This window comes from Neolamprologus multifasciatus, chromosome 13 (genome assembly GCF_963576455.1).
Source record: "Neolamprologus multifasciatus chromosome 13, fNeoMul1.2, whole genome shotgun sequence".
Classification (NCBI taxonomy): Eukaryota; Metazoa; Chordata; class Actinopteri; order Cichliformes; family Cichlidae; genus Neolamprologus; species Neolamprologus multifasciatus.
In genome coordinates this window covers 4899586-4913688 of record NC_140451.1, presented here as the reverse complement: position 1 = coordinate 4913688, position 14103 = coordinate 4899586, and the positions used below count along the sequence as shown (strand labels likewise).

At 39.3% G+C, this 14103-nt stretch overlaps 1 protein-coding gene across 2 annotated transcripts in view; it reads left to right on the top strand.

The window, feature by feature from the left end:
- The first annotated feature begins 11323 nt into the window (after positions 1 to 11323).
- LOC146504894 (B-cadherin-like) overlaps positions 11324 to 14103 on the top strand; it is a 74422-nt gene continuing 71642 nt past the window's right edge. For both annotated transcript variants that reach the window (XM_085182339.1, XM_085182340.1), the window contains exon 1: positions 11324 to 11598. In XM_085182339.1, coding sequence (XP_085038465.1) covers positions 11353 to 11598 — 246 coding nt within the window. In that variant the 5' untranslated portion in view covers positions 11324 to 11352. The remainder of the gene's footprint in view (positions 11599 to 14103) is intronic.

Here is a 14103-nt window from a genome sequence, read left to right as displayed (position 1 = left end):
ATTAATAAAAAAAAAAATGATGATAAAGCTGTTCAGTGTCATATAGCCGACCTGTGTTCATTCTCGGTGTGCTTGTCTCCTCATTTTCATGTTTGGCTCTGTAATGCCTAAACACTGATGAGGTGCTTTTTGTGTAAGAAATGCAGAACAGATGCGACATTTAACCTGCATAAAATGAAATAAATAATTTACACTGCAAGTCACATTGCTGTTTTTCCTATTCTGATAGATTACACTAAAACAAAGACAATGAACTATTACCTTATTTGCAGTTAAAAGATCAAAAATGATCCCACACAGCAGAAACATTTCTTTTTTTTTCAGGCTCCATTTGTTATGGAGAGATGTGTATTTTCTTTTATCTTTGCGAGAGTAATTTAGTGTTTTTTTGGTGGCGACTCATTCCGTTGGCAGATGCGGTACAACTTTTAAACACAGTTTGGCGTGTTGGCAATGAGCGATACAGCAGCTGCGATCACGTGACTTTTTCTTAAAGCGACGCACGCACCGATACAGGTTTCACTCTGTGAGCTTGAGACATGCGTCAGTGCGTCAGTGTTGCTGGACCCATCACTACTAACTACCCTTTACACACATTCATAGAGCTACCTGTTTTGATGTGACTCGAAAAAACATGTTTTAAAAGGTTTGAACCTACATGTGGAAAAATGTTGCTGTTAATTTCAGCATTTTCAGTTTACAAACGGATTACAAACAGAGAGATAACAGTATTGTATTTCTAACCAGTTAACATTTGCCAGAAACAAAAAAACCCTTCAGAAGCTAAAATAGCAAAAACACTTCTGACATAGAAATAGGAAGTGGTTAGTTTATGATATTACTCATTACTCGGACCTAAATTTGCAGCTGTTGTACTTACATTTGTGTCTCAGCGGCAGGTGGATCACATACTGTAAGGGCAGAACCATGAAATAATTTCCAGAGCATTTTCATTTTTTTTAAACTGGGGTGTCCATATATGTTAAACTCAGTATTGAGACATGTCGGATTATAATATTATTTTATGCCATGTTAGACCCCTAATTAAAGATTGTGAATTATTATGTAGTTTCAGTTTGCATTATGCTCCTGAATTAGAAGAAGGTGATAACGATTACATTTGGTAAACTGATTTGCATTACATTAGACTGCTGATTTATTGTGAATGAATGATATTGTTTTATGATGCAGTATACTGCTGAGTTATAAGAAAATACTGTTCACAGAAAGTCATTGCCTTATTTGTCTGGTTAGAAGAGAACAGAGCATACTGCCCCATCTCAGCAGGAGCAGATAAACAGGGAGCCAAGGTCGTAGCTTAGGCGCTGTGTGAGAAAGAATGTGAATGTTTAGGCTCTGATGATTAGGTGGGGGCCACTAGAGGCTATAAGAGTTTGATCAAGGCTCCACCATTTTGAGATCTGATGCTGTCTGCTGTATGGTGTCCATCTCCCACGCGTGTGTTCATTAAATCATCGTTTGACTTGACCCGGCCGGACCAGTGTGGTTATTTTGGGTTTTCCTCCTGTATCCATTCCCAATATTTGAATCCGTAACAGTTTTGGGGGCTCGTCCTGTGGTATTGGGATGGAAGTTTTGGAGGCTTGGACGGTCCGAGGTGGTCAGACGGGCAGACATTATCCGGCAATTGAACTGAGTGGACAGGCGCCTTTATAAAAGAGGTAGGCACAGGCCTGTTGATTTTATCCGAAGTGTGCTGAATTGGACGATAAAATTAAATGTCTATTCAGTAAAAGTTGCCGGTGAGTGTCTGTTTTGATGTTGATGAAAAATCTCATGAGTGTTGAAACTTGAGTAAGCTTATAAGTAATAATACTGGTTAGAGTCCCAGGTAAAGGAAATAACACTGAGTTAAAGTCTCAGGTAGTTTGATAGGGAATTGGTCATTTTGTGAGTTAGAGTCTCCATTGGTTTAAAGGATTGCATCTGTGTTGGCCATGTTGCGAGTTAGAGTCTCCATTGTCCATAATGTTGCATCTGCGTCAGTCATACTCTTGTTTTAGAGGGTTGACGGCGGTTTAAAAGTATTATAAATTTTGTGAGAACGGTGGTTAGAGTCCACTAAGAGGCGCATAGCCCGGAGGTTACGCTCCCTCCTGGCCGCGGACGCGCGACCTTGACCTGTCGGCGAACAGGGTTAGTTCAGTTTGGCTTGACTGTGGGGTACAGGGCATCCTGAACAAGCTAGGAGTTAGAGTCTCCTTACCGTGTTGAACGGTATCTGCGCTTTTTTGGGCAGCAAAGGTTGGACCTTGGGTGTTGGACACTTTTAAATTGAGTTAGGGACTTTAGAGATGAGGCCAGATACAGTTAGAGTCTGATACTGGTTAATTGATTACAAAAAAGTTGGACTTTCTTCGGTTGGAACCCATTAACTTAAATTTGTCAAATTGTGTAGGCGCTAAAACTTTCAGGCCTGAGAGTGATTGTAAATATAGACGTCTTTGTAAAATAATAGAGAGTTGAGTGTGAAACGAGGCTGTGTGTGACGACAGCGCGCTGCAGCGCTGCGAGCTATTTTGTGTGAACATGCAAATGAGGTGGCTGCTTTGAAGCCCACAGAGGACTTCCTGTTTAGCGTGTTATTGAGTTTTATAAGTATGAATTTGCAAACATGATACATGCCTGTAATTAAAACGCTGATTTTGCTGATTATAATATTACAAATAAGTTTTGAATGACTACGGTGAATGTTTAATGTTTGGCTGAGTTTTGATATAGGAGAGACGGCTTTGCAGCTGCTGGGGTAAGTGACCGGAAACTTGCATGCCCATAAAAGGCAACTGCCTGACTGTGTGAACTATGCACCAAGAGAGAGAGTAAAATCTAGGCAGATGAACCAAATGGATGTTGTAAGAAAATAGTAAATGAATGTTTTAGTCTCTTAATACAGGTGGATTTCTCTCAACCAGGAGACCTGAGTACAGCAGCAAAAGGATAGACTAACAAAATTGGGACGACAGACAGGCCAAGCTCTGGCTCAAAATTTTACAGCTTGACCTCTCACTTTGTCCCCACCCGAAAAAGAAGCTTAAAGGACATCTTCTCCTCCAGTTATCGGTTACCATCACTGGAAATTTTCAGGCAAGTTTTCACTGAATTGTTTTGGCACCATGTGTCCCTGAATCTCACAAGCAAGCTCTAATTCCTGGCTGAAGACATGGAATGCTGTTATTTAAGGTGGGAAATCAAAATTTGGGAAACAAAATTAAAAACACACACAATTAGAGAAATGCCTTGTTTGAGAAAAAGTTAAAACAACCCACCCACAAACGCACACACACGCAATGAAGAAACAGCTTACATTCATGAACACGTGAAGATTTTCCAGCAAGGTTAAAGCAGTGAAACTTAACATACACCTGATGTTAAATGATAAAGTTTATCCACTACTAACAAATAAACTCTCTGGGTTGCAGGACAACAACTTGACTTCAAAAAGAAAGACACTGGTAAATCACAAACCAGTGATGAAACAACAAATTTAGTGGTTAAAAGAGTCAAATTGTGACATGTTTTCTTTTGATTGATTAATACAAGTGATTACTGAATGAAATAAAATTCCTTTTTTGAATTATTAACATGATCTTAAGAATTTTAACGTGTACCTGTGTTTGTCCTGTCACTTGGGTGGGTTATGACTTGATTATATAGTGAGAAAAAACAAAAAAAAGGGGGGGGAGAAGGCTGACACAGGGCCTGGCCCCTCTCTGAATAACACAGCCAAAACAACATCATTTTCCTGTTCGTCTGTTTTTGTTTTGTTTTCGTTTTTTCTCTTTATGCTTAATTACAGGCTGCTTTGTCGGCCCGGAAAGCCGAGGCTGACCTGGACTCCTGCTCTCCCCTCTACCATCTTTGCTCTCCTCTCTACCATCTTTGATGTGACCCTGACCAAATGCTACAGCAGCTGGACTCACAACAACAGCCTGAGAATGTCAACAGTGATGCAGGAAAAAGATCTCATGCAGCGGAGACGGAGAACATTAAATCCAAGGCCCGTTTCACTACACGGGGGAGATTTCCAGACAGCTTCAGCTGACAGAGCTGTGACGAGACGCCTATTAAGCCCGGATGAAAAGTGAGGCCGAGCAAAAAATGCTGGCCTTAACAACTCTGCATCAAAACTGTGCAGGACAGTGACGGACCAACACGGATGATCGCGCAGTAAAAAGGGCGTGCCAGAGACATGAGGAGTAACTGAGGTCAGGAGGCACCTCAGATTGGACAAAAGCAGCAGAAGAACATAAGCTGAAGGCACAGGTGTCGGGGCTCGGCCAGGAGCTGACCTCTGAGAAGAGCTGGACAGTAGAGCTGCAGAAGGCCATGGAGCAAAGCAAGGAAAACATCAATAAACTTCAATCTGACGTGTACGGAAAAGACTCTGAGGTTTCTGCCCTCAGTGAGAGCTCAAGACATCAGAGCAGAAACTGAGCATGGCTCAGGAGGAGCTGGCTGCTAATCGAACCCATCAGTCAGGCTTAGAGTCCCAGATACAGGACTTGAAATCAGGCCGGAGCTTGCTGGAGCAGGAGGTTGCCAAACCTGACGAGAAGCTCCAACACAGGAGCAAACCCTGAAGGAGCTACAGAAGCAAAAAGGGTCAAGTTAAGGAGGAGCTGGACAAGGAGAAGATGCAGGACACTGGAGAAAAGGACTGCCTCAATTGGGGTCAGAACCAGTATGGAGAGAACTTTGGGCAGCAGCACCAATGGACCCAAACGGACTGAAAAGGGGGAGGCAGGACCCCAGAGCACGCTTCAGGCCATGGTTTACCCAGAACACCAGAACAGGAAAGTGATGAACACAAACACACACACACACACAAACACACACATCTACATACACTGACTCAGAATCAAGAGAAACACACATACGAACACATATGCACTCGTTGATTGACTGAGAAATGACACACGCACACAAATCGAAATGCTGATTCAATTCACTGAGAAGTGATCCACACACACACATACACATGTTTGTGCAATGAAGAGTGATACACACACGCTGATGCAATGAAGAATGCTTTACTAAAAAATGCTATGCTGATAACGCAAAATGCTGCACACAAACGTCCAAATACAGAATTTGTTACAACAACAAGAAGCCATTGATTGTTAATTGGTTAAATGCATTTCATGTCACCCAGAGGGCATTTGTGTAGATTTAGGGGACAGGGTCTAAAGCAGTTTGGTTATGAAAACAATGTCTGTGAGTGATGTCTGTTTATGGCTCAAGGCCTCGACTGAATTGTTTACTGTGCTTCACACAGCCTGATAAGGAGCAGTGGTACAGAGTGAAAATGATGAATTAACGGTGTGAGCCTTATTTCGGAGCGCCACATTTTTGTGATTGAGATTTAATTGAAGGAGGAACACACTGAAAAAAATAAATAAATGAAAAAAAAAGAAAAAGAAAAGGGGGCCAGCCCTTGGATTTACGTAAGCATCCCACATGTATTTAACACAATTGCCTCAGGCTTTAAAGATCTGTACAAAATTCAACAGGAAATCATAGCTTCCCTGTATTTCCTACATTGTTGGCATGCTGGTGAGTGCTGTTGCTCCACAGTAAGAAGGTCCTGGTGCAAGTCCACAGTCTGGCTAGTTTGCAGTGGTTTCTCTCTGGGTATTCTGGTTTCCTGCCACAGTGAAAAGTCATGCAGCTGTTAGAGCTAGGTTAATTGATGATTCTAAATTATCCGTGAATGTAAGTGTAAATGTTTGTTTGTTTCTAGGTGATAGACTGGTGACCTGTTCGGGGTGCACCCTGCCTCGTAACCTATCACTTCAGGGTTATTTCCCAGCCCTCCTGCAATCAGGATAAAGATAGGAGGATGGTAGTTGTTGTAGACCCATTCAATTTTTATGGTAACCAGAATTTAGACTTTGTTGAACCGTAGGCAATATGAAGACAACATGTAGTATTTAAGGGACCAAGTAGAATTTGGAGAAAAGTTATTGAATAGTGTTGAAATAAAATGATAGAATTGTGAAGGATTAAAATATTCCAGGAGCTCAACTTACTCCATCAGAACATGTCTTAATCGTGTTTTATGAACCCAAAATGCACAGGTTTACTGAATATGAAAAGGTTGTGTTGATTTAACTCAGTTGTTTAAGTTTCTATCAAAGCAAAACATTTGTGTGCAACTAGTGTCCATTATTGAATCAAATAAGTCCAACACGTTTTTGTCAGTGCAAAAAGAAGTTACGGTACCTGTATGCTTACACAATATTGTCCCGGGACGGAGAAAAACTTTCTGGTGAAGTTTTGGTTGATTTTGGGTTTTGCTTAACACTAGGTTGATTTTATCAGTGAGGTTTGGATTGTTTTCTTTCTCTAAGAGAGAGAAAGATGGTTTTATGCTTGGACATGTTTCCAACGGGCCCCAGTATTTGTTATTATATGAGTATTTTATTGGTTACGTTTGTTTTTGCTTTTGTTACAGTGCACTGAAATAAGAACATCTGAGAGGAGTGATCCACCGGTGGTGATATTTTGGTATTTTGTGAGTTCCTGATTTAACAAATCAGCTCTTTAATCCAGGCCTGAGAGATTGAACTTTAAAGCGCTATAAAACATGATTACTGAAAACAGTTGCAAAGTATTTTTCTCCATGATTATAATGGGCTCTGGAGAAATTCACTTATATGGGACATTGATCACATGAGAAGTCCTGAGCCTAAAAGGATTGCAGCGAGTCAATCCAGTCCAAAAAACAAGGAACTGTTTTTCTTTTAAAATGATGACGTCATCTTGCTGGTGATGGAGCCTCGAATAGGTTGCGTGTGAGACTCCATTATCAGCAATATCTGGTATGAATGTGTGTGAATGTATGCATGTGACTGGACTGTGATGGACTGACGACTAAAAGTTTAAACTGACTTGATACTGAGACAAAAACGGTACCAACTTTAGGATTAGTAAATGTCCACAAACAATTCACCCCGCCTGTAAAAGAAGGGTGGATGTTTTGTCTCGCTTTGTTTTGTTTTTGCAGGAGCAGAAGGATGACAGAGACTAAAGGGGGAGGCTGTAGCTTCACATGAGTGTGAACTGCAGACTTAACCCTTTGGTTGCTAATTTTGAGCTACTGATGTTTCCATCAAGAAAATTGTGTTTTATTAGCTGTGTTTCGATTAATGTATCACATTATATTGTTGGGAATGTTAAATGCTAAAGTGAAGAGAAGTTTTGATTTCATTCATGACTGAACATGTTATTATTAACCATAGCAGGCCACTGTAAAAAAGCCAATTAATTTAGATAGAAAAAGTCAAAAAAAAAAACTCTATTGATGTCTATGAATAACAGGGGAATGATAGACTTTCACATTCAAAATAGAGATATGTAATGATAAACACTGGTCCATGTCATTTAGGTTCTCCATTGAAATAGTCAATAATTTAGAAAAGTAAGATAGAACCGACAGGGGCATGTGCTGAGATGTGGTGCTGCACAAGAACAAGAGCAAAATAAAGAAAAATTATTGTGTTTAGCTTTGATAAATTAAAATTAAAATGTACCATTATACTCAGAGGATCAATATGAAATTCAATATATGCTAATTTTGTATGAAGTACATGACTGATAACTGTTCTGTCCTGAGCTTTTGTTTTTACAGCACCCACTTGACCACACCAACAGTTTCTCGCCACCAAAAGGGGTACTTGCAAAGAATAGGGAGGAATATCATCAGAAGTGGGAAAGGTAAGCCCCGATGGGGGTGATAACATCATTAATTTCACGTATGGTCAAATTCTTAAAACTTGACCCCAAACATGAAAAATTCTTCAAACATTTAGAGACAGAGTGGAGTTCTAGATAAACATGATGTAGCAAACCACATAAGGATGGAGCGTTGGAGTCAATAAGATGGTGAAATAACACACAGGAAAAATGTTGATCATGTTGATTATGTTTATTCCAGTGTGCAGAGATTGGCTAATCTGACCAGGAAATGTTATAAATGGATTGTCGGAACAGTCAGCGTTAAAGTCACCTTTGACAGTCCAGACTAAGATGGCGTTGGACATCTTCAGGGCGGAAAAGGGTTGGTGTGACCGAGGTGTGGTTTGGCTTGTTGTATGTATATTTCAAGATGATATGGCTCTGGATGGACCAGTTACCAGGGCATGGAAGGAAGACAGACTCATTAAATGAGGAGAAGGAATTTTCGGGGATTGAAGATCCTCTGGGTGAGTGGTTGACTAAAAGCATGCATAAAATAAAAGCTGTCGTTTGTTATTGATTGGTAATAGATTGATAATTGGCCACATTCACAGTTGTATTGACTTGTTGTGGACGCAGTCTACTTAAAGCACTCTAATTAACAGATTGAAAATAGTGACATTAAAGGAAGAATATGCAGCGCCACCCTGTCAAATGCCAGTGCCGGTGGGGCTCAGTGATGAATCAGGTGAGCTGGATTCATGGCTGAATCAAAACATAGATGCCCCTGCTGTGGTCAGTAAGGGATATAAAGGGGGTGTTTTACGGTTATTTTAGCATCAGCATTATTGTTACATCAGAATCATATAACAAGCATTGCATTGAACGTTTATTGAAGCTATTGACATTATATTAATATTTGTATTACAGTGATTGTTATAACTTCATGTTAATCTTCTATTTACAGGTGTCAAAAGTAGTCAACAAGTTTATGTTGAAGTGAAGTTCATAATAATACAGGTTTTGTTTGTAGACAATTGTGAAGACGCAGGCTCTGGGCGGAGCCAGGAGTTGAACAGATCTAACATGACAATTAAATTGATTTCATTCCCTAACACAGGATAACAAGACCGGAGCAACGACACTGGATAGGAGAAAGTCTGATACTTTCTAAGATATGAGGTCACTAACCTTTTCTTTTAATTTTCTAGCTCCGTTGAATGGACACATGTTAGAATTAGAAATGGCTAATTTGTTTATGTCTTTTATTAGAATGAGTGGTTTTAATCATTTTTATACATATCTTGCAAATGTGCTTATAATGAGTTGGCACTCGGTCTTTTGAAGGTCATAAGCTTCGTTTGGCGATAGTCCGGACTGATAAAGTGTAGGAAATGCCAGTGCAGCGGGCTAAATGCAAACACGCTTACACACACATACACTAAATTAGGATAAGTCCTTGGGACATTCTGAATGTTCTAAACCAATTCTGAACCACCAAAAGATCAGTAGACAGCAACATTAGATTGTTAGAGCTAGGAAGAGAGGTGTTTTGGTTTTCTGTCTCTTACAGAGAAAGGAACAGACACCAGACGAGGTCACAGATATATGAGGATCCTTCGCAGCAGAGACAGACACGGTGACTGCTGAAACATCAACTGGGGTCAAGTGTCATGGCATTTTGGGCTCCAGCTAAGTCACCTCAAAAGGATGGATCCCATAAACACAGCAATAACCATGAAGGGGTTGACGGAAATCCAGGAACACCAGACCAACGACGTTCGAGAGGCTCTTGGTCAAAAGGGGAACACCTTTCTGTTCCTTTTTCTGGGGAACACAGCGGTGACCCCAGAATACACAGATCATTGTTTGAAATCGGGGCAGAGTAATCCCCTGATCTGTGCAACGACTGAAGGGTTGTCTAACCCCTGAGGTTGAAGGAAACAAGAGCAGAGGATCACCCGACTGGAAGACACTGGTGCCTACAGCCATAAAATAAAGGTTAAAAGCTCCTCGGACAGAGGTTCTAGTCTGAGTACGTTTGGAGGGTATAAGGTAGCACCGAAATAAAGCTGTGGGAGAACTGGGGAGTGATGGGAGTATCACCTGTACCTACTGTTGTTGTTGTAATAAAGGTTTTTCTTGCATCTGAACTGCGCAAACACAGAGGTCATCTCACATATGGTTCACCCAACAGGGGGACAAAGGGCCTCAGGAGTAAGGAGAAATGAACCCGGCAACACTGGATTGCAGGGTGTAAGTGAGCTCTTTAAGTCTAAAGAGCTCATCAGGGGGAATTGTCGGATTATAATATTATTTTATGCCATGTTAGACCCCTAATTAAAGATTGTGAATTATTATGTAGTTTTAGTTTGCATTATGCTCCTGAATTAGAAGAAGGTGATAACTATTACATTTGGTAAACTGATTTGCAGTACATTAGACTGTTGATTTATTGTGAATGAATGATATTGTTTTATGATGCAGTATACTGCTGAGTTATAAGAAAATACTGTTCACAGAAAGTCATCGCCTTATTTGTCTGGTTAGAAGAGGACAGAGCATACTGCCCCATCTCAGCAGGAGCAGATAAACAGGGAGCCAAGGTCGTAGCTTAGGCGCTGTGTGAGAAAGAATGTGAATGTTTTGGCTTTTATGATTAGGTGGGGGCCACTAGAGGCTATAAGAGTTTGATCAAGGCTCCACCATTTTGAGATCTGATGCTGTCTGCTGTATGGTGTCCATCTCCCACGCGTGTGTTCATTAAATCATCGTTTGACTTGACCCGGCCGGACCAGTGTTGTTATTTTGGGTTTTCCTCTTGTATCCATCCCCAATATTTGAATCCGTAACAGACAATATACATGATTTGTAGCAAGATTAGTCCAGGAGGGGGGTACAAGTTTCTGATCTATCCTGCAGCATCCTCAAGCGGTGGAAAACTAAAACATCATTTTGAAATGAGAGGGGGCAGGGATAGCTCAGTAGGTAGAGTGTTGGCCCCATGACCAGAGGGTTGGGGCTCGAATCCACTGAATGGCTACCCTGAGGTACCCCTGAGCAAGGTACCGTTCCTACACACTGCTCCCTGGGTGCCCAATGGCTGCCCACTGCTTCACTGAGTGAATGGGTTAAATGCAGAGATGAATTTCCCCACGGGGATCAATAAAGTATAAGTATGAAAGAGCCACACGAAGCAGAATATGCTTGTGTTTTTCTACAAATACAGATATCAATTTTACTAAACACAACTTTTAGAAGCGTGCACAACAGGAGGCCAAGATTATAAACTAAACTTAAAAAAACATCAAGAAAAAGCACAGCCATGTTAATAAATTCTGAGCTTTTCTAAAACTCTAAAAGACAAAGTATCCAGCAGGTTGATGCCCTGGGATCAGCAATGACACACCTCACACAAAGCTGAGACCCCACAAATAAAGTAACTCAGATCTGACTAAGAAAGAGTCCAAAATGAGCACACATCATCTGGTCTCTCTTTTTTAAGATTATTTTAAAAAGGATCAAAACCTTTATTGGATAGTGTAGCAGTGAATATAGACAGGAAGCTGGTGAGAAAGAGAGGGAGATGATGCAGCAAAGATTCTGATTCTTAGTAAACAACTGTGGCTAAAGTCTGAATTTCAGTGTGTGTGTATGGGTGAGAAATACACGGGGAGTGAGAGACACATTATCAGGAAGAGGAAGAGACTGAAATCTTCTGAATGTGGATGGCTGAGCTCGGACTCAGATCATTGCTGTCTATATAGGTCTATATTTCGAATTCTTCTAATTATTATTGGTTACAATCATATATGTGCAGGAAATATTAAAAAAAGAGGATTTACACAGATGGAGACTGCTTGGCTCGCACTTTTTGGCACTTTAGTCGTCGCTTCTGAGGTGAGACTTCCTTCTTTCGTTATAATTTGGCAGTCTATATTCACTCATTTCTCTTATTGCCAATTCTGTTTAACGTTACGTAAAATAAATGAATTTTGTTACTTGTTTGACTGAATTTGACAGCACCATTTCTTTTTAAAAGGCGAGTTAACAATCTGTTAAAATTTGGCTCACATCTACCAAGGCCTTCAAGGTCAACTTATTTAAAAATTGGTTGAAAATTGACTGAAAACTTTATAACATAGACACTAGGATTCTTACAAGTGTGGTGTCTGTTGTCACCATAAAGAAAGTATCGCATGAAGATTTAAAATATCATGTCTGACTTCTCACCTCTCCTTTAAAGTCATTAGATTAATCTGAATGTCAAAGTAATAATAATGCATTATAGAGCTATTTTTTTAAACTTTTTTTACTGCCATTTTTTGTAATGACAACATGTTGAGATTTAGGGAATGATGTGAGGATTCCAAACAGCATGTTATTTAGGACCTCTGAACTAATACACTACATGTCAAAAGTTTGGACACACCTTTTCATTTAATGTTTTTTTTTAAATTTTCATGACTCCCCAAAATTTGATTCTGTTCATCTGGACGTAACGTTTTTAGTGGGAGAAACATTTTGTCACTCATCCAAGTCTTCAGACTTCTTCAGTCTCAATTGACTGCAGGTTTCCCCAACCTTATAAACAGTAGATTTGCACAATGACTGAAATGTGTTAGTGTAACCATTTAAATACATACCAATTTGAATAAAATAAATGTTAAATATGTATAAAAAAAAAACAAAAAAAAACCCCCAACTTTACCCATACGGAAAAGAAATAGAAAAAACTTATAAAAGACTTGCATAAGATTTGGCTTACTTCAATATAGTGAATCATTAGTAATTGAACCACTGGCAGAGGCCATTAGAAATAATCAAAGTATATCTGGATACCAAATTCAAGGATTTGAATTTAAAATTTTACTATACGCAGACGATGTTCTGCTGTTTGTCACCAATCCCCAGGATTCTATACCCTCTGTATTATCTATTATAGAAACTTTTGGATATTTGTCCGTGTATAAGGTTAATATGAACAAAACTATTGCTTTGCCACTGGGAAATCTGCCTATGACATGCAATATTCCATTTACCTGGTCGGGTTTGGGATTTAAGTACTTGGGGATACACATTTCACCTAATATAAGAAGTATATTGAAACAGAACATAGACATAGTTCATAAAAGTGTCAAAAAAGATCTTTCTAGATGGATGGATCTCCCGGTCTCCTGGATGGGAAGAATAAACTTAATTAAAATGAATGTGTTGCCACGGCTTTTATATCCCTTACAAATGCTCCCAATAACTCTTACCAAAAAAATTGTAAAAGAAATTGAAAAAGATCTGTCAAGGTTTATTTGGAGGGGTAAGAAACCCAGATTAAGTATGAAAACGTTACAGCTGCCCAAAGATAAAGGGGGTCTTGCCTTTCCTAACATTTTGCTGTATAACTGGTCATGTCATAGTAGACTTATACATCAATGGATCCACGCATATCTAAAAGAAACAGAGAATCCCCTTGAAGCCTGGACATGTTCGCCATTTAATCTCCTAAGCGAACTAGTGAGTAAATATATTAAAAAACATAAAGTAATGATTGATACTTACTTTAAAAACATGGCGTGATATGAATAAATACACTGAAAGTAATCCTATACTAAGTTATCTAACACCTTTTATAAATAATCGGCACTTTACACCGGGAATGAAAAGTGTAATATTTCAGAGATGGTTTGGTGCAGGAATACGTGTGGTGGGTGATCTGTTTGATGGGAATGTCTGTATGTCTTTTGAGCAGGTCCAAAAGAAATATGGAATACATCAAATGGATTTTTTTGCATTTTTACAGGCTCGTCACCTAATTACTTCAAGTTTTGATACTTTGCACAATACAATGCAACTAGGACCCATGGAAAATTTCATTTTACACTTAAATGCAGATAATTGTACTATAAGTCAGTTTTACAATACAGTAGAAGGTTATAACAAACATAATATTGGAAAACTGATTAGGAGTTGGGAGGGTGACCTCCGGTGTCATTGTGATCATCGTGCCTGGAGTGAGTGCATACAATCTGTGCATTCTTTATTTCTTAGTAACAGATTTAAAGAAACACAATATAAAATTTTACATAGACAGTATAGAATATATATTTTTCTGAATAAAATTGATCCGAGCAGGTCTGCACAATGTATTAAATGTAAATCTGCGGCGGGGTCCTACTTGCACTGTCTTTGGACTTGCTCAAAAATCTCAAAATTCTGGCTCTGTGTAACAAAAGAATTAAAAGGTATATTTAAAAGCAGAATACAGAAAGATCCAGCTCAGTATTTATTGGGGCTGCCAATTCTGAAATTATTTCCAGATAAAAACAAATATATACTCTTATGTAAATTATTGTTTTTGGCAAGAAAATGTATTCTTTTCAATTGGATTAATGAAAAACCACCAACAAT